The following is a 24,134-nucleotide window of genomic DNA, read 5'->3' as shown; positions in this document are numbered from 1 at the left end:
AAATTGTGGAAAACTTTAAAAACAATGTTCCTCAACGTCAAATTGCAAAGGCTTTGCAAATCTCATCATCTACAGTGCATAACATCATCAAAAGATTCAGAGAAACTGGAGAAATCTCTGTGCGTAAGGGACAAGGCCGGAGACCTTTATTGGATGCCCGTGGTCTTCGGGCTCTCAGACGACACTGCATCACTCATCGGCATGATTGTGTCAATGACATTACTAAATGGGCCCAGGAATACTTTCAGAAACCACTGTCGGTAAACACAATCCGCCGTCCCATCAGCAGATGCCAACTAAAGCTCTATCATGCAAAAAGGAAGCCATATGTGAACATGGTCCAGAAGCGCCGTCGTGTCCTGTGGGCCAAGGCTCATTTAAAATGGACTATTTCAAAGTGGAATAGTGTTTTATGGTCAGACGAGTCCAAATTTGACATTCTTGTTGGAAATCATGGACGCCGTGTCCTCCGGGCAAAACCACATACTGCAGCTATAACAACAGCATGGCTTCGTCGTAGAAGAGTCCGGGTGCTAACCTGGCCTGCCTGCAGTCCAGATCTTTCACCTATAGAGAACATTTGGCGCATCATTAAACGAAAAATACGTCAAAGACGACCACAAACTCTTCAGCAGCTGGAAATCTATATAAGGCAAGAATGGGACCAAATTCCAACAGCAAAACTCCAGCAACTCATAGCCTCAATGCCCAGACGTCTTCAAACTGTTTTGAAAAGAAAAGGAGATGCTACACCATGGTAAACATGCCCCGTCCCAACTATTTTGAGACCTGTAGCAGAAATCAAAATAGAAATGAGCTCATTTTGTGCATAAAATTGTAAACTTTCTCAGTTTAAACATTTGCTATGTTATCTATGTTCAATTGTGAATAAAATATTGGCTCATGTGATTTGAAAGTCTTTTAGTTTTCATTTTATTAAAATTTAAAAAACGTCCCAACTTTTCCGGAATTCGGGTTGTAGTTCTTATGTTTTCATGTACGTTGTATGTTTTAATATGTTTTAATATTTGGCATGTTTGTGTGATGCACAGCCCTGTGTGTAATAAGAAAAGTCAACGCGCACTGTGGACGCCCTCAGAGGTGCATTTTCTACCAACGTACATGGAATTTATGTGTGAAACAGTAACGTAACACCAGAGCACTGCTGTGTTTACCCTCACCACGCCTCGCAGTCACTGCTTAGAAGTGCAACATTGTAAAGGGTCCGTCTGAAACAGTGTCACGCGGCTGTGGTGCAGCATAACATTCGTTCCGAAGGCTGAGTAATTAAATACACCGGTATGGTAGTATATTCAAAATTAACATCGTAATGAAAATATACACCAGTTTTCGGCATGAACCGGTTTACCGCCCAGCACTAGGACAACCCATTCCAAAAATGCGCCCCGGCGCACGGACCATTTTTCTGTCGTTAAAATAGCAAAAGTCGATTTGGACACGCCCTGAGTGCACCTGGTTCATGCGCTTTATACTTTGCGTTTAGATTGTTAAAATAGAGCCCCAAGCGTTACAACTATCCCTTTAGCTAAGGTTTTAAATATGACTAGTAGTTTTTCCCCAATATGGTATTGGTAGTCACTAAAAGTAGATTACTAAAGTGTCTCAATATTTCTTGTCTCTAAACAATTTATTTTCCTTCTTCTCTAAATCAGACCAGACCCCTGTACTGCAGGATAAAGCTGAATGTGCCAGAGCTAGACAGGTTTTTAAAGGTTTTGGGCTGAGCAGGGAGGCCCTGAGATTGCTGGTGGATTTTCTGAGAAGTGCCACAATTCAGACCCTGGTGTTTCTCTTCTGTCTGCCAGTGGTACAACATACAGAGTGTTTGACATGTGCCTTGTTCAACAAAGAGAAAGTATTGCTTTATATAGTGGCAGTCTTATTGTTTGTGGGCTTTATGTTAAAAAACACCCTGGCTTTTAACACTTTCACTAGGTATTTAAGTAAATGAAAACAATGCTTACATTTCATTGGGAATTCCCCCACAGAACTCTCACCTGCCTTGTTATTTGAATAAAAATGCTGTTGTCATCTACCCACAAGTGATTCTGGGATATGGTAGGGTGCAAAGTGTCCATAAGATGTACACTTCATTTTCATGGGAAATGAAGGGTGCATTTTAAGTCGCTTCCAAATTTCGTCAGCCTTCGTTTCGTTGCGGTAACACATTCGCACTTCAAATGCGGTCTTCAGAGTGAGCATTCTGACTTTGGGACTGCTTATGTCGTGACACTGTGACACAATTGGACTTCAAATCCGCACTTTGGAGTCCACACACCTCAGTTTGGGACAGCCTTCTTCGCGCCGCTGTAACACTCCATGCACTTAACTTTGGGACACAGCTATAGTGCTTCCTAACAGCTTCTACTATAAGTTTGTCTCAATCAGTGGGCTTCAGGGGCAGGTCACAAAAGTCTTCTTAAGAAATAATTTAATAAATTTCTTTAGATAAATTCCTAGCAGTTTGTAAGAATGTGCAATTAAGTGGAGTTCCTTGCCCTTAAGTGGACAGTCTCTGAAAAGTTTAGGGAATATTTGTTGGGTACATCTTGTACGGTGTATACTGAAAATAACCCATTGTGATATTTGGATACAGCTAAACTTGGAGCAGTGGAGCAGGGTGGCCCAGTTAGCTGCATTTAATTGTGATTCCAAACACTGACAAATATCTGTTCCATTTCAATGGTTCAGATTACTTACTGTCTATTGATTATTACTCTAAATTCCCACAAATCGGCAAACTGTTCAAAAACCTGTTAAAGAAAGCTCAAAGTGGCAAAAGTGACCCTTACATTGCTTTACTGGAATACCAGAACACACCACTGGAGGGTCCTGGGTACTCATCGTTACAATTACTAATGGGAAATCGGCTGACATCACATTAATATCAGCCGAAAACAACATACTGTTCCAAGACAACCTGAAACAAAGACAGGGCAACCAAAATGTTTACTTTGACAGACAATTACGGCTGCTTCCAGATGTTCACAAGAGAAAGTGTGCAAGTGCAATGAGGAGATGGTTGGCAACCTACAGTAATCATCAAAAAGCATGAACCAGGATTCTACATCGTACAATGTCCAGATGGAAAAACTTAAAGGAGGAACAGAAAACTGTCTCAAGACTGGAGGGAAAAGTTTCACGACAGAAGAGAAAGCACAGTCAATGACACAAATAGTGTGATGGACTCACAATCACTGACACTAAATCATCTACAATGGACAAAGACACACAATACACTGAATTAGTCTCATGTGCTGCGTTTCCACTGGAATTTCCAGGAACTTTTTTCCCCAGGAACTTTTTTCCCCCCAGACCTGTTGCTTTCTGCATTTCCACCGCGGTGTAAAGTACCGGGAAGATTAGGCAAATAGACTGGTGACGTAGGTCTGCGCACGTTTCTCAATACAAAGTACGCTGATTTTGGACTTGCATCCTCGGCAGTTCGGTCTTTGTGCATTCGACTCGGGAGTGTGAAGTCCGCGACGACGCAAGTCCGGTAATTCTGCAAACAGCAGCGTACTTGATAACTTCAGTCAGCTGACCTTGGCTACTGCAATTTTCCTCTCTGTATATTTACAATAAAACGAAATAAGATATCAAATACCACTGCCTCCTTTTTCGTTTTCATTTAAACATAATAACAGCTGTAGAAATGTACTTAGTTCAGGGATATGGGTATATAAACATTCATTACAATGAAATGGAATATTATGTAAATTTGCCTTTTTTATTTTCATTTTAACATATAGATAAATTGAATACAGGCCAAAGATAACCTGATAGATTTACCCAAAACTAATAATATTTTATGTTTAACCACTAAAGAGACATCAAAGCCAGCGGCACATATCAGAAGGTCTAGCCGAGGTGAAGCTGCTTCTTGGCGGATAGATGATCACTGAGCTCCCGCTGATCGTGTGGAACTCACCATCTCCGAGATCGGCGATTTTTTTTTTAAATAGGCACTGTCTTTATAAATAAACCACAGATTTGAGTTTTAAACAACTACATTCTCGCCTGAAATACTTTTAAAATTATATTTCATGACACAATAATAGTAATATTTTGAAAATGATCCGAATAAATGGTGGTTGAACTCAACCAATGATGCGTGAACTCATCCAATCATGATGTTTAGCGCAGAAGTCCCGCCCCCAAAAGTTCCAGACCTTTGAAAAAGTAAAATCTCGCAAGCAGGTACTTTCTGAGGGGCATTTTTTTACCCAGAACTTTATTTAGTTCCTGGTTCCTGTGGTGGAAACACACCGAGTACCAGGCCAAAGTCCCTAGTTCCTGGGTAAAGTTCCTGCGGTGGAAACGTGGCAATGGATACATTACCAGGTCAGTTAGACAAGTGAATGAACACTGGTTGACACTACAAATCTGTGTTGCACTTACCTGGGTTTTGTTTTTGTTTTGAATTATTTGTGCAAGTGAAACAAAATGATCTTGCTTGATCAGCTTATACTTGTTAAATTGCACCCTCTGGTGGTTATGAACTAGACTGCATGATTAAGCGATCTGTAAAGACTGATAAATAAGTGTTTAAAATATATTACACAAGATATCGTAGGCAGGAATAGCGGTTATCCGCAACAGACGTATTGTGTTAACCTGGTTAACAAAGGAGGTTAAGTGAAAACTCTCAGTATGTTAACCCTGAAATGAGGGAAAATCTAGGTTTTCGGTTTCAGAATGGGAGGTTTGTCAAACCCGAGAAAGCAGGGTAAGTCAAGCTCGTTTCTGAAAGAGAGCTAACTTATACTCAGAGTCAGTTACCATGGTAACTTACTCTATGAACCTAACGTGGTCAGGAGCAGGTTTTCTTAGATAAACCCAGAGTTTCTTTTGGTCTCCTCCCCCTTTTTAAACACGTCATTAATGCACGCTGGAAAAATGCTCTTCTTACTCAGTTTTTTTTCTTCTTTTTTTTCCACAAGTACAAAATATAAAAAAATAAAATAAAGATTGATTTTCTATAGAAGAAAATGATTTAAGATACTTAGTCTTGTTTCCTGGAGGGGGGGGGTGCAAATCTGCTGTAGCTCCGCCCTCCATCGACACATAAGGTTAAATACGACACATGTGAATAACGGCTTCAGTGGTGTAGGCAGTAATGTTTTGGGCACGTAAAACTAGCTTGTAACGCAGAGCTCGTTCTTCTCACTTTTCCCATCACATGCCACATTAGAATTTATTTTCAATAAAAATGAACAAAATGTTCTAGAAGTGGAAGTAAAGTGCCTAACGAGTTTTTAATAATGATACAACTATTTATAATTGTAATAAATATAATCATTTACAATGCAGTAATGTAAACATGTAAATATAAATAACTTTTGTACAGTGTTGCCTGCAATGCAGTAATGTAAACATGTAAATATAAATAACTTTGATAAACATTTCCTGTACAGTGATTTGGTGTAAATACAAAAAACTTTGATACATATTAAAACACTATTAAATGATTGTCAGATTTTTATTTTTATTTTTATTACATCTGTAGGCACCTTGGAAAGTAAAAGTAAAAAAAGAAATGGTCGGCTTTCTCTCGAATGTTCTGAAACATTTTGAGGTCTTTGTAGATGCGCTGGACCATCATGTCATCCTGTGCATAAATGACAAAATCACACTAGTCAATCAAGTGATGCACTCTGTTCTTTGGTGGCATGCTCTATCTTGTGTGCTACATCCAAACTTACTGCAGTGACTTCATGTGTGGTTGTCCATGTTCACTATGGACAAACAAGCAAACAGATGTGTCAAGGCTGTGACCAACTAGTGGCAGAGGTGGCGGTTGTGGGGAATCTTGATGGTGAGTAATGTTGGGTGTTATTGCTGCTGGCTGCTGGTATGACAGCACACTTCCATACTGAACTTTTCCAAAGGCAGAATCAACCAAAGGATCATCATGCGACATCTCCATAGTGGTGACCAAAGGGGCTACAGCACTGGCAAAGTCCTTATATGCCTCTGCTACTTGGAGGACTGAGAGGTCAGGCAGCTCACTGGTGACACCCTTGTAAAGGGTACTCCTGAAATTAAAAAAATAAAAGTATTAAGCAAAAAGTAAATTTCCTTAGTTTTAATCAGTCTAATCTTTCATATTTTTCATTTTAAACTTAAATTTGTCAAATGTTTCATTTTATATTAATTTTTAGTATGAGCTGAAGAATTTGACATGAATAGATGTTGGTGTCTTTTATACGATTAAAAAAACATGCCCTTAAAATGCTGTTAAAAATCAATTCTAAGCAAATATTGCTCCTTATGGCTATCTGCAATAGTACTTGATTCTAATAGTATAATATAGTTGCTTTAATAGTAAAAGATTAAGAAAAATCAATTTGCGTCCAATTATTTACTTATTGTTTACACTTATTGAAGTGTAAATGCGTAAAAAAATATGTAAAATATTACATTGAAGAATTTGTGAGTTGTACCTTAACCCCTCAGCAAGCTTCCTCTCTTTCGGTCTTGCAGACAGAACCAGCATTCTGTTGACAGGACCAGGCTTGACCCCCTACAAAACACACAGGGGCCATAAAATTAATAAAATAATTACAACAAAATTTGTAATACAGTATTTCTAAATAATCACTGACCACAGAAATGCTGTTAGTGACTATTTATGTAGAAAAAGTATGTTTCCTAAAAATCAGTGTTTATGTTCATGCATAGTACTTACAAAGCTAATAAAAAAAATCTACTTAATGTTTAGTGCATTTATTAATTTATTGCATTTCCAGTAGTTCAGTTTTTATATAATTTGTATATGCAAATTCAATTTAAATTACCATTGTTGTAGGTTTGTGCCAGCTCTGCTCCATTTCAGTACAGCTGTGAACTGGAGGAACTGCACTGATGCCAAGCTGTGAGTATAGGGTTGCTTGGTAGAGTAGTGCAACAATGAGGTTGCACAGTGCTGTCCCAGCAACACAAGAACAACAGCTCTGTGACAGTATTACAGGACGAGAGTCCTTTAATACAATCTGTGAATATAATTAAATTAAACAAAAACAAGAATTAGGAATTAATGTTATATGTAAATTATGCCTAAAAACACGTAAAACTATATACGTTTACGTTTAACTAAATATATAAATAATACAAAGACCGGTATGACAGGTCAGGAACGGAGACGCTAACGTTAGTCGGATTTAGCATTAAATGAGAGAAAACTCACCCTCAAAGTTGTCGATGTAGCTCGAAATATATAATTTGAAGCCCTTCTCCTTCTTAATGTTGGGTGTAACAGCTGACTGCCTCACAATACAATTAACTTCGTAATAGCGGGAAGCTCTTGTAAACAGCGAGTGTAATTTGCCATCATCTCCACCGAATTCTTCACACAGGCGCAGCACCGGATGTAGTTGAGCGGGCTGAGACAAAATGCAAAAGTAATCGTGCATAGAGTCTATTACGTTTGTATCGAGTCTGAAGTATGCAGACGGCTTTTTGGCGGGAGCTGTTGCCATGGTGAATCGTAATATCAGCGCTCCATTGATACTGGCTTTTTATAGTTGTGGTACACACGCTTAAAAGAGTCAGTCAATTTAGAGTTGATTAAACCAACTCATTTCAGCTGTTCTGTAACCGAAAAACTCAAGAGTTTCCCATCTCAGGGTAAGTCAACTCAGAGTTCAAGTTTAAATTCAGAGTTGGTTGAACCTCCTTAGTGAAACAGGCCCCAGGTCAATAAGAGAACAACAACATCGGTTGTTAAGTGATGACGTAAGAAGCGCTGTTTCCGGGTCCAAGCCTCAACTCGCTTCACTTGAGATTACGACCTCAGCAGCCGTTTATGAGCACTGTTTATTCATATTAATAATTTAAGCTAAACGCTTTCAAACTTACGGTATACACTACAGTCTCCGTGCTCACAGCGTCCCAAACACCAATCATTTTTATTTATTTTTTTATATTTATATTTTCATTGTCTGGCTATCTGGGACTTCAGTATGGAGTTAAAGGTTAAGATTATAACTTTTTTGCTAGTATTCTATCACATTGTGAGTTTATATTAGCACCTTTTGTTGTTTTCTCATGGTAACTGATAGAGCGGCTGCATCCGAAAACTGAAAAATGCTGCCTTCGGAGGTCACATTCCAAGGTAGGAAGGCATCAAGGAACGTCTGAAATCAATGTCAGCTTCATTTCCTGTCTCCTGAGATGCCTTCATCTGGCCAGTTTTTGAAGGCAGCATAGATGTATCCTTCGCTGCCTTTGATATCCCACAATCCTGTGCGTTCCATTCTGTGAGAGTTAAGCCAAAAATTTAAGATGGCGTCTGAAAGTTGCGGTCGGTGGTCAGTTTGTGTGTAAATTTATTTTTCTGAACAACGTTTTCCACTTTTTATGTAATTTCTAGCGAGAAATTAATACTGCAGTAATGAAATATCCACTTAGTTATTACCAAAGCTTTCTATATTTTGCTGTAGATCATTAAACCATTAGCCTACTCCGCCTCAGAAGCCTGTCTGAAATCCGTTTCATGAGGTGCCTTCGCGCAAAAACGCTGCCTGCAAAGTCATTGCCTGATTAGACAGCAAGGCAGCAAGTCACCTGCCTAAGTTTTCGGATGCAGCCTGCGTTTGGACATGGAAGCGCTGCTACGTGACGTCAGACTTAACAAGCGAATACAAGTGCCATGACAAGTCTCAGTTAGTCTAGTACAGATTGCATAGCCAAGGTGTTTTTTTTTGTTGTTTTTTTTTAAATATTACATACATTTTAATTATTATTAAATTATTATTATTATTATTATTAAACTATTATTTAAAAAGTACAAGTTCTAAAATAAAATAAAATATTAAATACAACATTTTAAAAGATTAAATTAAATAAAAAAAAAACATTTCTCCTATTTTGTAACCAATTTCAGTATTGACCCTTCATTAAATGAAGCAGAAGATACAGGTCCTTCTCAAGAAATTTGCATATTGTGATAAAGTTAATTATTTTCCATTATGTAATGATAAAAATCTAACTTTCAAATATTTTAGATTCATTGCACACCAACTGAAATATTTCAGGTCTTTTATTGTTTTAATACTGATGATTTTGGCATACAGCTCATGAAAACCCAAAATTCCTATCTCAAAACATTTGCATATCATGAAAAGGTTCTCTAAACGAGCTATTAACCTAATCATCTGAATCAACTAATTAACTCTAAACGCCTGCAAAAGATTCCTGAGGCTTTTAAAAACTCCCAGCCTGGTTCATTACTCAAAACCGCAATCATGGGTAAGACTGCCGACCTGACTGCTGTCCAGAAGGCCATCATTGACACCCTCAAGCAAGAGGGTAAGACACAGAAAGAAATTTCTGAACGAACAGGCTGTTCCCAGAGTGCTGTATCAAGGCACCTCAGTGGGAAGTCTGTGGGAAGGAAAAAGTGTGGCAAAAAACGCTGCACAACGAGAAGAGGTGACCGGACCCTGACGAAGATTGTGGAGAAGGACCGATTCCAGACCTTGGGGGACCTGCGGAAGCAGTGGACTGAGTCTGGAGTAGAAACATCCAGAGCCAACGTGCACAGGCGTGTGCAGGAAATGGGCTACAGAGAAGCAGCACTGGACTGTTGCTCAGTGGTCCAAAGTACTTTTTTCAGATGAAAGCAAATTTTGCATGTCATTCGGAAATCAAGGTGCCAGAGTCTGGAGGAAGACTGGGGAGAAGGAAATGCCAAAATGCCTGAAGTCCAGTGTCAAGTACCCACAGTCAGTGATGGTTTGGGGTGCCATGTCAGCTGCTGGTGTTGGTCCACTGTGTTTTACCAAGGGCAGGGTCAATGCAGCTAGTTATCAGGAGATTTTGGAGCACTTCATGCTTCCATCTGCTGAAAAGCTTTATGGAGATGAAGATTTCGTTTTTCAGCACGACCTGGCACCTGCTCACAGTGCCAAAACCACTGGTAAATGGTTTACTGACCATGGTATTACTGTGCTCAATTGGCCTGCCAACTCTCCTGACCTGAACCCCATAGAGAATCTGTGGGATATTGTGAAGAGAAAGTTGAGAGACGCAAGACCCAACACTCTGGATGAGCTTAAGGCCGCTATTGAAGCATCCTGGGCCTCCATAACACCTCAGCAGTGCCACAGGCTGATTGCCTCCATGCCACGCCACATTGAAGCAGTCATTTCTGCAAAAGGATCCCCGACCAAGTATTGAGTGCATAACTGAACATAATTATTTGAAGGTTGACATTTTTGTATTAAAAACACTTTTCTTTTATTGGTTGGATGAAATATGCTAATTTTTTGAGATAGGAATTTTGGGTTTTCATGAGCTGTATTCCAAAATCATCAGTATTAAAACAATAAAAGACCTGAAATATTTCAGTTGGTGTGCAATGAATCTAAAATATATGAAAGTTTAATTTTTATCATTACATTATGGAAAATAATGAACTTTATCACAATATGCTAATTTTTTGAGAAGGACCTGTATTTGTTATGGTAAGAACGATGGAAGACCAGGGCGGGATGCAGTTAACAGTCTTTAATGAATAAAGGAAATAGTCCTCGATGAATAGTTAGAACATAAATCACAGGCATTAATCAGAGCCAAAACAGAAACTGCCAGATGACTGGATCTTCAGAAAAACAGCATAAACTTCCACGAGGACAGAGGCAGGGACCCCAAGATGCACTCAGCCAGTCAGGAATAGTGAAGACAGCAGAAAGGGGTGAACAGCCATGAGCAGGCGCTGAACAGGTACTCTGCAAACAAGCACAGCTGGATAATACAGACTGATGGCAGTATTACTCACAGCAGAATTAAAGGTTTCCCTTTCCACAGACAAGACAGGACAGGACTAGAGAACAGACGTTTCTCACGAGAGGTCATTGAATAATCCGACAACAAGACAGGGCTAGGAAGAGGGAATAAGAAGCAGAGACAATCAAGAGAAGAAAAGGGAAGAGGTGAGGAGAAGGCAGGGCCGGCTCTAGGTTATTTGGTGCCCAAGGCGAGAGAGCACCTTTTTATTAGGCCTACAAATAATAATAATAATAATAATAATAATAATAATAATAATAATAATAATAATAATAATAATAATAATAATAATAATAATAATAATAATAATAATAATAATAATAATAATAATAATAATAATAATAATATGGGGAAGTCGTGGCCTGGTGGTTAGAGAATCGGACTCCCAATCGAAGGGTTGTGGGTTCGAGTCCCGGGCCGGCAGGAATTGTGGGTGGGGGGAGTGCATGTACAGTTCTCTCACCACCCTCAATACCACGACTGAGGTGCCCTTGAGCAAGGCACCGAACCCCCAACTGCTCCCCGGGCGCCGCAGCATAAATGGCTGCCCACTGCTCCGGGTGTGTGTGTGTGTGTGTTCACTGCTCTGTGTGTGTGCACTTCGGATGGGTTAAATGCAGAGCACAAATTCTGAGTATGGGTCACCATACTTGGCCGAATGTCACTTCACTTCATAATAATAATTTGTTAATATTTTTTTTTTTCGTGGTAAAACCACGGTTTATTTTCGTAAGGGTATGGAAACTCAGAGAGAATATTAAGGCAGATGTGTTAGTGGCGTTGAAATTATTACCGACATTAAAACACGTTATTGACGTCAACAGACAAAAAAGATTCACATGATTATGAACGCTGACTTTGTTTTAGGCTTAACTTTTTCGTTTCTCTGAGTCTTTTTTTTTCTCGACAAAGTTGTCCATCAATTATGATCGTTTGCAGTTTAAAAATGCTAAATCGCATGCTTAAATTACGCCAACATTGTGTGTGTGTGTGTGTGTGTGTGTGTGTGTGTGTGTGTGTGTTTGTGTGTGTTGTTTCGTAAGGGAAAGTGGGGCACAAAATTAACACACATAAGACTTTCTCAGTCTGTGTACATCCACACGGGGTTTAGAATATAATGTTTTATCAGTAAGTTTACACTTGTCTAGTACAAATATGTCACTTTGTTTCATAATTACAGTGTATAGCTACTTTTTTCTTTATTTATCCTCAAAAATGGAAGTGTCTTCTGCTAGTTATCAAAGCATTAAAAAACGATCTGAACTGATACATAACAGATTGAAGATTACAATAATAGCAGATTTGTCTAATTTTAAATTAATAATAAAAATTTAGATGAAAAATTTACTTAAGCCAGAATCTTAATTTTACTATGGTAAAATAAATGTGAACCGGCTTTAAAATCCACCAGATGGCGCTCTTGTGCAGCATTAGGAAGAAAATGTCATAATAAACGAACATGTCTGGACGAATTTAAGTTCTGTGGATAAACGTAGTTTATTTACACTCCAAAATTAATTATTAATTTACAGATGAATTAGCATTGCTGTTTCTCCACGTATTTGCCAATGTAACCATTGTGATAAAACAGTAAACAATAGCCTAAATAACTTTAAAACACAGATAGCTGTTCATATTTATTTTGTTGTAGGCCTATAACACTAAATGCAGCATAAATAACTCGTGATCAGTCAGACGTAGGATGTTAACGCACTTCTTCCTGTTCTTCACTGTGTGCGTAAAAACGCGCAGTAACGCGCCCATGACAGCCTGACCACGCCTGGAAAGTTTGGGGCGGAGAGTCACAGAAAACTAAGTTGAAGGATCAAGATATTTTTACATTTCTCAGATTTTTTTTGTTGGGGGGTCTCTTCAAAAGGGGAAAATGTCGGGAGTCGCCTCTACCCTGGCCAAGAAGAGAGCGCAGGCTGCAGGGTTCGGAACTAACGCCAACGCCACCAAATACCTCAACCAGGACTTTGAGGCGCTCAGGAGCCAGTGTCTCAGCAGAGGGACTCTGTTCTCAGACCCGAATTTCCCAGCCGCACCCGAATCCCTGGGCTTTAAAGAACTCGGACCCAGCTCGTACAAAACCAGAGGAATAGTCTGGAAACGACCTGGGGTACGGTTTCACTATCCTAAGCTTTAATATTAAGGGCTTCATTCGTTCATTAGTTATAATTAAACGGGAAATCGTGCACTTTATATTTGTATGTTGCGTTTATGCTGGATCGTTATTATCTATTTCTTTATGTACGAGAGTGTTTTTGTTTATCTTTCTTTGCGCAAGGCACGTTCTTGCGTTCTGTTTGCAGTTTTAATTGCTTCTTTATGGCTACATATGCGTCTCAGCTCTTGCGTCTTTGCTTTTTTTTTAGGGTCGGGTCAAGAGCGTTGCGTTTTACGTAGTAAAACCAAAGAAAAAAAAAGAAAACAAAAAACCTTCTGGAGACAAGACTTATATAGGATTCTGCTCGCGCGATCTTACAATAAAGCAACGTACTAAAGTTTTTCCTCATCTAGCTTATTTGACAGTATTTCTCATAGACAGTCCACTATCTTTCACCAGATGGTCAGATTAACTGCTGTCAATTTAATAAGTACATATATTTTATTATTTTGGTATATGGACCCACATATGAATGTAATCTCTGTTTTGTGTCTGATTACATTATTAGTTTGATTCTGCATTTCAAACAGGGTGTTGTTGGTCTCTCTTGCAGGAGCTGTGCTCAAAACCACAATTCATCGTCGGTGGAGCCACACGGACAGATATCTGTCAAGGAGCGCTGGGTAAAAGATGAAAAACATTCAGAAATGTCGAGGTTCTTTTGTTAATCCCCCTGGCTTGACTAAAACTGAAGAACTTGTTTATTTCACATACTGAATCACAGATTTCTTCTCGCTCTCCTCTTCTTAATTCTTTAAACACATGATACCTGTTTGTCAACACTGTGTCAGCACTGCGTCAACCAGAAAATTAGCTTTTACTAGCACACTGTGAAAAAATGTTCTGTGAAGTAAACAAAAATGTGCTTCATTGCATGATTCATTGTAAAAGGTAACTAATTATTTACATCATTACTTTGGATGAAATGTAAACATTTGCACCATCATCTGACCTGGACGCTGTCCTTGATTATCTTAAAAACATGTTTACTCTAGCTCTGCTGTTTTGGGATCTTAACCTGTATTTAAGCCTCCAATATAATTTGTGAGCAACAACAAATAGGTTGTAACTAAATGGGGTTTTAAAGTGGTATAAGTGCATTTACACCTGAATGTAAAAAATTTTGGTGTGATCTGACTGAAAAAAGGAGTAAAACTGGATTCACATGGCTTGATTTGTTTCTTGGATGCATAACTAATGGTGTTAATTTACATGTTGCATTACTCACTACTTGGTAAACAAATGTGATTGCATAATGCACATTATACTCTGGCGAAGCACGTTATTAATTCTACCTAGCTTTAGTAATCAGTTAAGTTCATTGTGAAGAAGCAAACACACACACAATGTAATTCCTCAAATAATGGTGGGTCAGGATTTGAAAGGATGTTTTTAACCTAATGCTCATTAATACACCACTAATACTTGAGGCTCATAGCATTTAGGTCTTTCCCACCTTTTTAAATAGTACAATATGCTAAAAAACTACTAATTTACTGGTGAAAAAAAAACTCTTATCTATTTCTCTATACACTGTCCAAAAGCCTGAACAGTTTGAAGGACTTGGAGCACCGAGCTCCTATCTCTCTTTTATATCTCATCAGTTAGTTTAACATTAGTATCTTTACCCTCCCATTCAACGCATAATCTCACTTTCTGTTGCCTCAGGCCTTCCTGCTGTTGTGTTTACCGTTTACTGAACGGCTGAGCCAAACACATAATACAAATTATCCAAACCCAGAAACCAGCCAGAGGGTTTTTGCACACAGCCGCTTTAGTTATTAAAGGCTGCAGTTAAAGAGTGAAGAACTTGGCTGTATTTCTCCTGCATTAGAAACATACACGCACACTTAATGCAATACATGTGGCAGACTGCAGGAAAAGCAGCCCATTGTGTTTTGAGGAGGGCAGATTCAAGTCTGCATTTCCTAAACACGGCTGGTGTTTTAGATTTGCAGCTAACCACTTGGCGTGAGACAAAAACCACAGTGGCATGCATTTGCTTCTCTCAAAATGTGCCAGTTCTTTTTCGTCTGTAGGTTGAAATGTCAAACGTTAAAAACGGCTGTCAAAGTTAGATTTTGCAATCGAAATGCAAGTACATGTTATTGAATTTACATATCTATTGAAGATTTACTGAATACAGTGCTGTATGTGGCTGTTTCAGCTACAGACAACAGAGCGGTGGTAAACACAGTCACAATCTTACTTCCTGTCTCGCTGTCTCCCAGGTGACTGCTGGCTGTTAGCGGCCATCGCCTCTCTGACCCTGAATGAGGAAGTTCTGGCGCGAGTGGTGCCCGCTGGACAGGGTTTTGGTGACAATTATGCCGGAATCTTCCATTTCCAGGTGTCTGCAAGTTACACTGTTACAGTAAATGTGTAAAACTTTGCATTATAGAGTAAGCATGCTAATGACCAACTAGGACATTATTTATGTGCAGTGGTTTGTTGCTCAGTGCTTTTATGATTATATAAATAATATATGAAAAATATGACACTTCTCAAAAATACTGTGGTGGTACCATGGTACATTGAAGGTATTTAATTTGAGCACATACAATGGAAACTATATTCATATAAAATTATGTTTGCATGCTACTCCAAGCTATTTTAAAGAATGCTCTTGTGATACATGGTAGTAAATATCCAGAAAACATGGTACTGCCATGACAAGATAAACATGGTAATACTATAGTGCATTTTCATAAATAAAAATAATTGTAAAACCATAGCATAGGTTAAAAAAAATCATGAAAATACATAGTTCATGTCCAAAAAAAAAAAAACGATCACGGTAGTAATACAGTACCTTAGAAAAATATAGTAGGACTGTAGTACACAACCAAAAACATGGTATTACTGTACCTATATTATCGTTCAAAAGTTCAGATTAAAGATACTTATAATGTTAGAAAAGATTTTCTATTCAGCAAATAATCCTGAAAAAAGTATCATGGTTCTAAAAAATATGAAGACGCTCAACTGCGTTCAACATTGGTATTAATAAGAAATGTTTCCTGAGCAAGAAATCAGCATATTAGACTGATTTCTGAAGGATCATGTGACACTAAAGAATGTGAGAAGAGAGTAATGATGTTGAAAATTCAGCTTTGCATCAAATAATAAATTGTATATTAAGACACATTATGTATTTACTTTAAAACAGTTACTTTAAATTGTAAAAAAAAAAAAATCACAATATTACTGTTTTACTGTATTTTTGATCAAATAAATGCAGCACTGGTGAGCAAAAGCTATTTCTTTCAAAAACATTACAAATTTTGAATGGTAGTGTGTATGGTAATACCCTAGTACATGAACAAAAAACATAGTTATAACATACTAAATGTCTACAAAACTTCAGAATACATAGTTCATGTCAAAAGGTGTAGGTGGTATAGGTGTCCAAAAAGTACTTTTTAGTTCATTTTGCTTACAGATGTTAATGTAGAGTTTGACTCTATAATGTTTTAAATTTTATATATGGGTCTCTTTTGCAGTTTGACACACTTTTTGAGACTGAATAGATAACCTGAGTCTGTACACTTTACCTCCGTCCTTTAGTTCTGGCAGTTTGGCGAGTGGGTGGATGTTGTCATTGATGACCGGCTGCCGGTGAAAGATGGCGAGCTAGTTTTTGTTCACTCCGCTGAGGGAAACGAGTTCTGGAGCGCCCTGCTGGAGAAGGCCTATGCTAAGTTAGTGTTTGCATGTGTTGTTCCTTGTTTTTGTTTTTTTATTGTTAGAAAGTAAGTTCTTAGAAAGTAAGAACTTTTTTGTGTATGCACCCCAGCTATGTTAGAACTGCTTCAACCGGAAAGTCAGCTTATTCGTGGAACTTACTTCTAAGGACATTTTTGTCCTTAGAAGTATTTGAATTATTACCCACAATCATCTGTTCAGTGTTTGAATGTAATTTTCAATTTGTATAATTTTTAAACCTTTTTAATTAATTGTAATTTAATTTATTAATATGTTTGGCGATTGGACAATTCTATGTAAATTAAAAGACTAGTGCAAAAAAAAAAAAAGCCCACACATTCGGTCTTGATCTGGTTGTTAGTGAGCTTTGCATACAACCACAACAGGGTTTACCCACAGCAGGTGTTTTCCTGAAATAAGGGTGTGTCATTTTGGGCAGTATGCTTTTAACCTAGTGCTCACGGTCTTGCTAGTGGCATTTCTCTCTTTTACTCTCATTCTTTCATGTTAACCATTGTCATCTGAACACATAATGTCAACCATCTGTTGTTTGTTGCATTTTTTGTGTGTAAAAGTGGGTTTACAGCCAATGGCCTTCTAATTCTGGAACCCTCGTGTGAACTAAGAGAATGGTGATGTCATGCATGAGCATTTATAATAGTGCTGTAGTGTTGATGTGTTTTTATTGGCCAAACTGTACATAAGCATCAACCTGGTTCCTTTGACTAAAACCCAATCAGATTTCTCCATTGGATTTTTATTGCCAAAAATATGCTCTTTGACCAACAAAAGTTTATGATTCTTACACGTTTTGTTTATCATGATCATCTTCAAAAATAGGCACAATTTTAATTAATTTTGAAACCTAAATACAGTCGGCAGAAGTAAAATGCTAATTGCAGGCTATATATGGAATACACCTCGATTTCATGACTTTAAAGGACTTGTTCACCCAAAAATGAAAATTAGCTAATAAATTACTCACCTGAAGTCATCCTAGGTGTATATTCTTTCAGAGTTATTTTTAAAAGTTGTCTTTGATCTTTCAAGCTGTTTGATGCCACTCAGCGGGTGTTGGACTGCATCAGTCCAAAATAAGTGTAATAAAACGCGCATCCATTAAAAAAAAAGTGTCTCACGCGGCTATGGGGGGTGAACAAAGGCCTTCTGTAGTGAATCAATGCGTTTTTGAAAGAAAAATATCCATATTAAAAACGTAATTAACATAAATGCTGGTTTTCACGAGATTCACTGGCACATGTTCAGCCCTGACCTCGCACGTCATTCCCTCTGAACTGTTTCTGTGCACAACTATTAGCGCAAGCTACATTGAAGTGATTATTAAGTTTTGAATATGGATATTTTTCTTACAAAAAACATTGATTCACTACCGAAGGCCTTTGTTCACCCCCTGGAGCTGTGTGAGACACTTTTTTTAAGGATGCACTTTTTATTAAACTTCTTTTGGACTGATGCAGTGTAACCCCCGCTGAGTGGCATTAAACAGCTTGAAAGATCAAGTGCCATTATAGTAATAACTCAGACTGGATCCGTTTGAAAGAAGATAGTCATATACACGTAGGATAACTTCAGGGTAAGTAATTTATGGTTTAATTTTCTTTTTTGGGTGAACTAACCCTTTAACATTACCATCACCATCATTAAAAGTAAAAGCTTTAAATAAATCACAAGTGAGTATAACTGGTGTTTTTTATGTTGTAAAATAAAACAGGAACATATCTTGAACTTGTGTTCACCACAGACTTTGAGATGATGGAACAGGAAGTGCAAAAATGCTATCTTTCTTCTGGGTTTTGGTCCATAAAAATATTTAAAGCTAGTGGTTTTAAAATAGAGACATACATTTTAACTACTCAGTAAGTATTTGACCATCACATTAAAGAGAAGGAAGTGATTCCGTGATTCCTAAATGGAGCTGTGTCCTAAAATAATTTCTTAGATATTCAGGTGTTTGAACAATAAACAACAATTAAGTCCATTTTAATCTTTGTGTGGTATCAAAAAATGTAGTTTTACAGTAGTTTATTTAAATGTTTTACAATAGGTCTTAAATAGTTTCTCAAACTGAGCTCAAAGACATGTGCGATTTTGCGTTCATGTCATTTCTTATCTCTAACAGTGTGTTTTATGATCTGTGGCAGGGTAAACGGCTGTTATGAAGCTCTGTCAGGAGGCTCCACCAGTGAGGGCTTTGAAGATTTCACTGGAGGCATCGCTGAGAGCTACGAGCTGAGTAAAGCGCCGTCCAACATGTTTCAGATCATCCAGAAAGCCTTGGAGGCTGGAGCTTTGCTGGGCTGCTCCATTGACGTGAGATTCCTCTGCCTATATTTGAACTGAAGTTGGAATTGCATATATAATTATTATTATTGACCAATCAGCAATCCCTTTCGGGCCACAAGCCCCGCCCATTTTCAGATAGCCTTGTTTTATTTTTAACTCTGTGATTTAGATCACTAGTGCTTCCGATTCAGAAGCCGTCACCCGCCAGAAGCTGGTGAAAGGACATGCTTACTCTCTCACTGGGGCGACCGAGGTATGAATAGAGTTATTGGCAAGCCTCTTTTTTCAATAATACTATAATACATTTTATCATTGGAGTACATTGTGCTTTGTCTCAGGTGAACTATCGTGGATGCAAGGAAAAGCTGGTTCGTATGCGTAACCCTTGGGGACAGGTGGAGTGGACTGGAGCCTGGAGTGATAGGTACGGTTTCATTACCACTAGCTCCAGAGTTATATATAAGTTTATACAATTAGCTAAATGTAACTGAAATAGCAATTCAGAAATTATAAGGTAGCAACCATGCAATATTGGCCTTGTGATGAAAATGGTTGTTGATGAAGATGAATTTTGTTAATAACAAGATGAGAAAAAATGTGCATCATGACAATAAGTCACATTAATTTTAACAGCTGTTGGTTATTTTTTTTTCCTTTCCTTTAGTTCATCTGAATGGAACAGTATTGCTGCTTCAGAGCGGCCGAACGCCAGCGCTGAGGACGGAGAATTCTGGTGCAGTTACAAACTTGTTTATCTACGGATCGAGATTTAGTGCAACTTTAATCTAGACACTTGGATTTTAAATTCTGTATGTTTTAAATTCAGTGTTTTCTCTCTCCGTTCAGGATGTCATTCTCAGAGTTCCTTAGCCATTACTCTCGTATAGAGATCTGCACTCTGACCCCGGACGCCATCACCAGCGATTCGATTAAATACTGGTCTGTGTCCAACCACGACGGCGCATGGAGGAAAGGCTCCACCGCCGGGGGCTGCAGAAACAATGCTTGTGAGCACAAAAAACCACAAACACACATCAAACATTGGGTATTAGATTCATGTTTTTGAATCACTTTATTTCAGTAGAAACAATTATTCACATGGACTAGGTTCGGTTGGTTTGCTTTGTTTAATAATACTGCAGAGGACTGCATTCGTTCATTGAGTTTCAAGACATTTCAAGGCAAATGTGTTTCCATTGTAGTTTATGGATAGAAAATGTATCCACGTCAAATGAGTGCATTCGTTTTTATGCATATTCTAAGATTGTATCTGTATCTTAACATTACAGCATTTGTTTATATGCATCTTCTTATCATATAAAGCTTAAATATTATCGGTCATAATTGAGTGCATATGTATTCATATCTTAGTATTAAGTTTGGATGGTTTGGTTTGTTTAATAATATTGCTAATGGCTGCATCCATAGAGTTTTTTGTTGCAGCACTCAAACAGCACGTAACATTCAATTATGATAGTCAGCATGGTAAAATTCCCTTTCCAAGATGATATATTCCCATTATAATACTTCATGTGTTACTTAGGGATTCGCATAATATGACATCTTGCTGGAGTTCATTGCTCTCTCGTTTCTCTTCGGTGGAGTGTAGCGTGCTGTGATTTATGTTGCTTCAAGTGCAGCCTGGATGTGCAGAAGCGTTTTGTGATGCTCTGTTTGAAGCGTTTCACATTATCAACAGAAAGATTACAACAAGCCTTTCTTTTTCTCATGATTTCTATCTTGTTTTCATGAATGTATTTTGTAAGAATACAAATAGAAGTGAGTAATTTAGTGGATTATGTTTAAAACAGAGTGACTATTACTTCCACAAACACAGTATCTATATTCTGTTGTGGTGTAGAAAATAAAATAGCGCTGGTGTTGAATCGATTCTTAGAATTTGGAATACTCTATGTAATAAGAGTAAAAAAATGATAACTCAAAAAATATTGAAAGATAACATCAGAATTATTTACTGAATCCTTAAATTAATCACAATTATATAATGAAAGCCATAAAAAGAACAGACAATTAATTGTGATAATCAGCATAAAGGTTTGGTTTGTTTAGTAATATTCGCGATGGCTGCACACATTCATCAAGCTTTTTTGTTATGCATCAAATATTTTGTTTGGTAAAAATGTTTAGATTATAGTTTATGCCCATACATTATCTTTTTGTTGGAAGGAAAAAAATTTGGCTCAACTAAGTGCATATGTTTTTATTTGCATTTCAAAAATTGTATTTGCATCTATGCATTACAAAATTCAGTTGGTTTGATTTGTTTAATGATATTGCTCATTGCTCCTCAGACACATTCTGGATGAATCCTCAGTATGTGATTAAGCTGAACGAAGAAGATGACGATCCAGGTGATAATGAGGTGGGCTGCAGTTTCGTGGTGGGTCTGATCCAGAAGAACCGACGCCGTCTGAGGAAAGCGGGAGAGGACATGCATACTATCGGCTTTGCTATTTACGAGGTGGGTGGAGACACAAATGGAGAGGAAATTAACATAATTACTTCAGTACACCTCCCAGATTACACATATATAACATCAAATCAACATTTTCTTTTTGTTTGTTTCAACAGTTACCTTCGCAGGTAAGAGTTTAACTACAAAAAGGGGCGTGGCATTTCTTTTGACCAGTCATACCATTAATCAAATCATTTCTGCCTCACTGATTGGCCATTGTCTCTATCAGTTTCACGGTCAGCGCGACGTGCACCTCGATAAGAACTTCTTCCTGACGCACGCACAAAAAGCTCGCTCTGAGACTTTCGTTAACCTGAGGGAGGTCTGCACGCGCTTCAAGCTGCCGCCAGGAGAGTACCTTGTCGTGCCATCCACCTTCGAAGCCAACAAGGATGGAGACTTTTGTCTGCGCGTCTTTTCCGAAAAACAGACCGAAACACTGTAACGTATCTCACCTATGTACTATATTCCAGTATGACTGTATATACTTTTGTTTGGATAATCTTATGTTTACTCCTAGACCGTGTGATGACCCTGTGGATGCTGTACTACCTGATGTAAGCAAGTCTCAAGATCGCAAAGCTCTTAAAAGTCAACAGCCGAAAATTGGAATATCACACAAAAAAACATTTGCGAATAAAACACTTATCCGATCACGTGATCTGTTGAGGCCCAGACACTTGACGTATTTGTTTTGCATCGAGACATTTATTTGATGAATGCGTTTCCACAGTTTATGCGCATATCTTGTCGCATATAAAAATTATTGACCTTGGTTAAATGCATACATATGTTATGAAAATTTTACTTTTTTATCGCAATTTGGTGTTTTCATCCAGGATACAATGTCTTCAAATTTGCATAAATGGATGAAAACATAGCTACCGACTGTTAATAATATTTTTCACTGTTACAAAATTAATAAATAATACATTAAATTAAAAATAATATTTATTTCTTATTTAATAATAATTTTAAGAATAAATTTAATAACAACAATGACTACTACTACTACTAATACATAAATAAATAATAAATATAATAATAATATTTTTGCTGGTAGTCAACATATTGCTAAAAGGTCTTCTTGAACATGTACTTCCTCTTGTTTTAGGAGGTTGTCTCAGACAGTGAAGTTGATTCTGGATTCAGAAGCATGTTTGTAAAACTTGCTGGAGCTGTAAGTAGAGACGACTTGTTATGCAGTAAGCACTCATATTTTTTGAAAAGCAGAGCAACTGATGCATACTTCTCTCTAAAGGACATGGAAATCTCTGCCTCAGAGCTCTCAACTATCTTAAACAAAATCATCGCAAAACGTAAGTACTCTTGCGTCCTTAATTTCCTCTTGAGATCTAAGGAGGAGTCTGAGGAACTGCTTGATGTGTTCTTTTGTAGGAACTGACATAAAGACCGACGGCTTCAGTTTGGATACGTGTCGTATCATGGTGAACCTCATGGATGTATCCTCAAAGTTTTGCTGTTTGTGTTGATGTGATGTATGTGCTTGAGCCGGGAATTACAAGAATTTGGTGTGTTTTTGAATTGTAAATTTCCCTTAACTGTATCTCAGGACAGTGGGAATGGAAAACTGGGTTTGGGAGAGTTCGCTACTCTGTGGAAGAAAATTCAGCGATACCTTGTAAGAGATCCACCCACAATAGAACACAATTATCCATTTAAAATGATTTCTAAATGTCATGACATGTTGCTCCATTTTATAATAACCCCAGGGAATTTACAAGAAGAATGACATTGATAATTCAGGAACCATAAGCACTCCAGAAATGCGCATGGCACTGAAAGAAGCCGGTGAGTCTCAGATACTCTCACATCTACAAACAGAAATCATTTTGGCGGCATATTTTAATATTAACTTCTTTTGTTCTCTTTCTTCTTCTAGGTTTCACTCTCAATAACACTATATTTCAGCTGCTGGTTGCACGTTATGCCGAGACAGACATGACTCTTGACTTCGATAACTATGTGGCCTGTCTCATGCGTCTGGAGATGATGTTCCGTAAGTCCTTTGGGTGTTTGGTTATTAAATATTTTAATATTCTAATTTAGTCCTAAAATCATCATAGGAAATGTCTGTGTAGGCCTGTTTATAATAGGCCCTAGTGTTGGGTCAGCACCACTGTAGCTCTGGAGCATTATTAGTGAATGTACCTCTCATTTTCAGGGGTATTCAAAAAGCTGGATCCCCACCAAAGTGGCTTCATTGAGCTGGACTTTCAGCAGGTATGTCATGCTATAGGATTATTTTTTTTAAATGTATAAATACATATTAAAACACTTTTCTCTTTGTCTTTTTAGTGGCTGAACTTCGCTATGATTTAGATGGCTGATTTGCCAGACCACAGCAGTCAAGAGTGAATTATTATGATTACATGTGTCAATTTTTCTGAAATAAGTATTTACTTTTATTTTATAAATTGTTTATTGCACTTTGGATCTGTCTTACTTCTAAAGTGTTGCATGATTATATAACGTTTGACATTGCCACACCATTTTCGTTTAAAAATGCAAGCATCCTTGAACGAGGAGAATCTTAACCACTGTGTAATAAAAACGTGTGTGTGCACTATTATGTTTTCTATCTAAAGGACATTATTAAACACTTTTAAAACTGTACTGACTTGTATTTTTGTACATGACTGGATT

At 37.8% G+C, this 24,134-nt stretch overlaps 1 protein-coding gene across 2 annotated transcripts; it reads left to right on the top strand.

The window, feature by feature from the left end:
• Positions 1 to 12,580: 12,580 nt before the first annotated feature.
• On the top strand, positions 12,581 to 24,104 carry capn2b (calpain 2, (m/II) large subunit b). 2 transcript variants are annotated; one of them, XM_059543299.1, is made up of 21 exons: positions 12,581 to 12,934; positions 13,536 to 13,605; positions 15,214 to 15,332; positions 16,550 to 16,683; positions 18,850 to 19,018; positions 19,161 to 19,244; positions 19,330 to 19,415; positions 19,656 to 19,724; positions 19,838 to 19,998; positions 21,304 to 21,473; positions 21,584 to 21,595; positions 21,697 to 21,908; positions 21,988 to 22,024; positions 22,582 to 22,647; positions 22,729 to 22,786; positions 22,866 to 22,930; positions 23,041 to 23,109; positions 23,201 to 23,279; positions 23,371 to 23,487; positions 23,653 to 23,711; positions 23,787 to 24,104. In XM_059543299.1, the coding sequence occupies exons 1-21, from the start codon at positions 12,698 to 12,700 to the stop codon at positions 23,808 to 23,810; spliced, it is 2,097 nt and encodes a 698-aa protein (XP_059399282.1). In that variant the 5' UTR covers positions 12,581 to 12,697; the 3' UTR covers positions 23,811 to 24,104. The 2 variants fall into 2 exon arrangements, with proteins under 2 accessions (XP_059399282.1, XP_059399283.1); XM_059543300.1 differs by lacking the exon at positions 21,584 to 21,595 and having other exon boundaries at positions 21,304 to 21,462; positions 21,674 to 21,908.
• The last annotated feature ends 30 nt before the right edge of the window (positions 24,105 to 24,134 follow it).

The sequence above is a fragment of the Carassius carassius genome, chromosome 48 (genome assembly GCF_963082965.1).
Source record: "Carassius carassius chromosome 48, fCarCar2.1, whole genome shotgun sequence".
Taxonomy (NCBI): Eukaryota; Metazoa; Chordata; class Actinopteri; order Cypriniformes; family Cyprinidae; genus Carassius; species Carassius carassius.
Note: the sequence above shows the minus strand (reverse complement) of the source record. Positions and strands in the feature narration are given on the sequence as shown.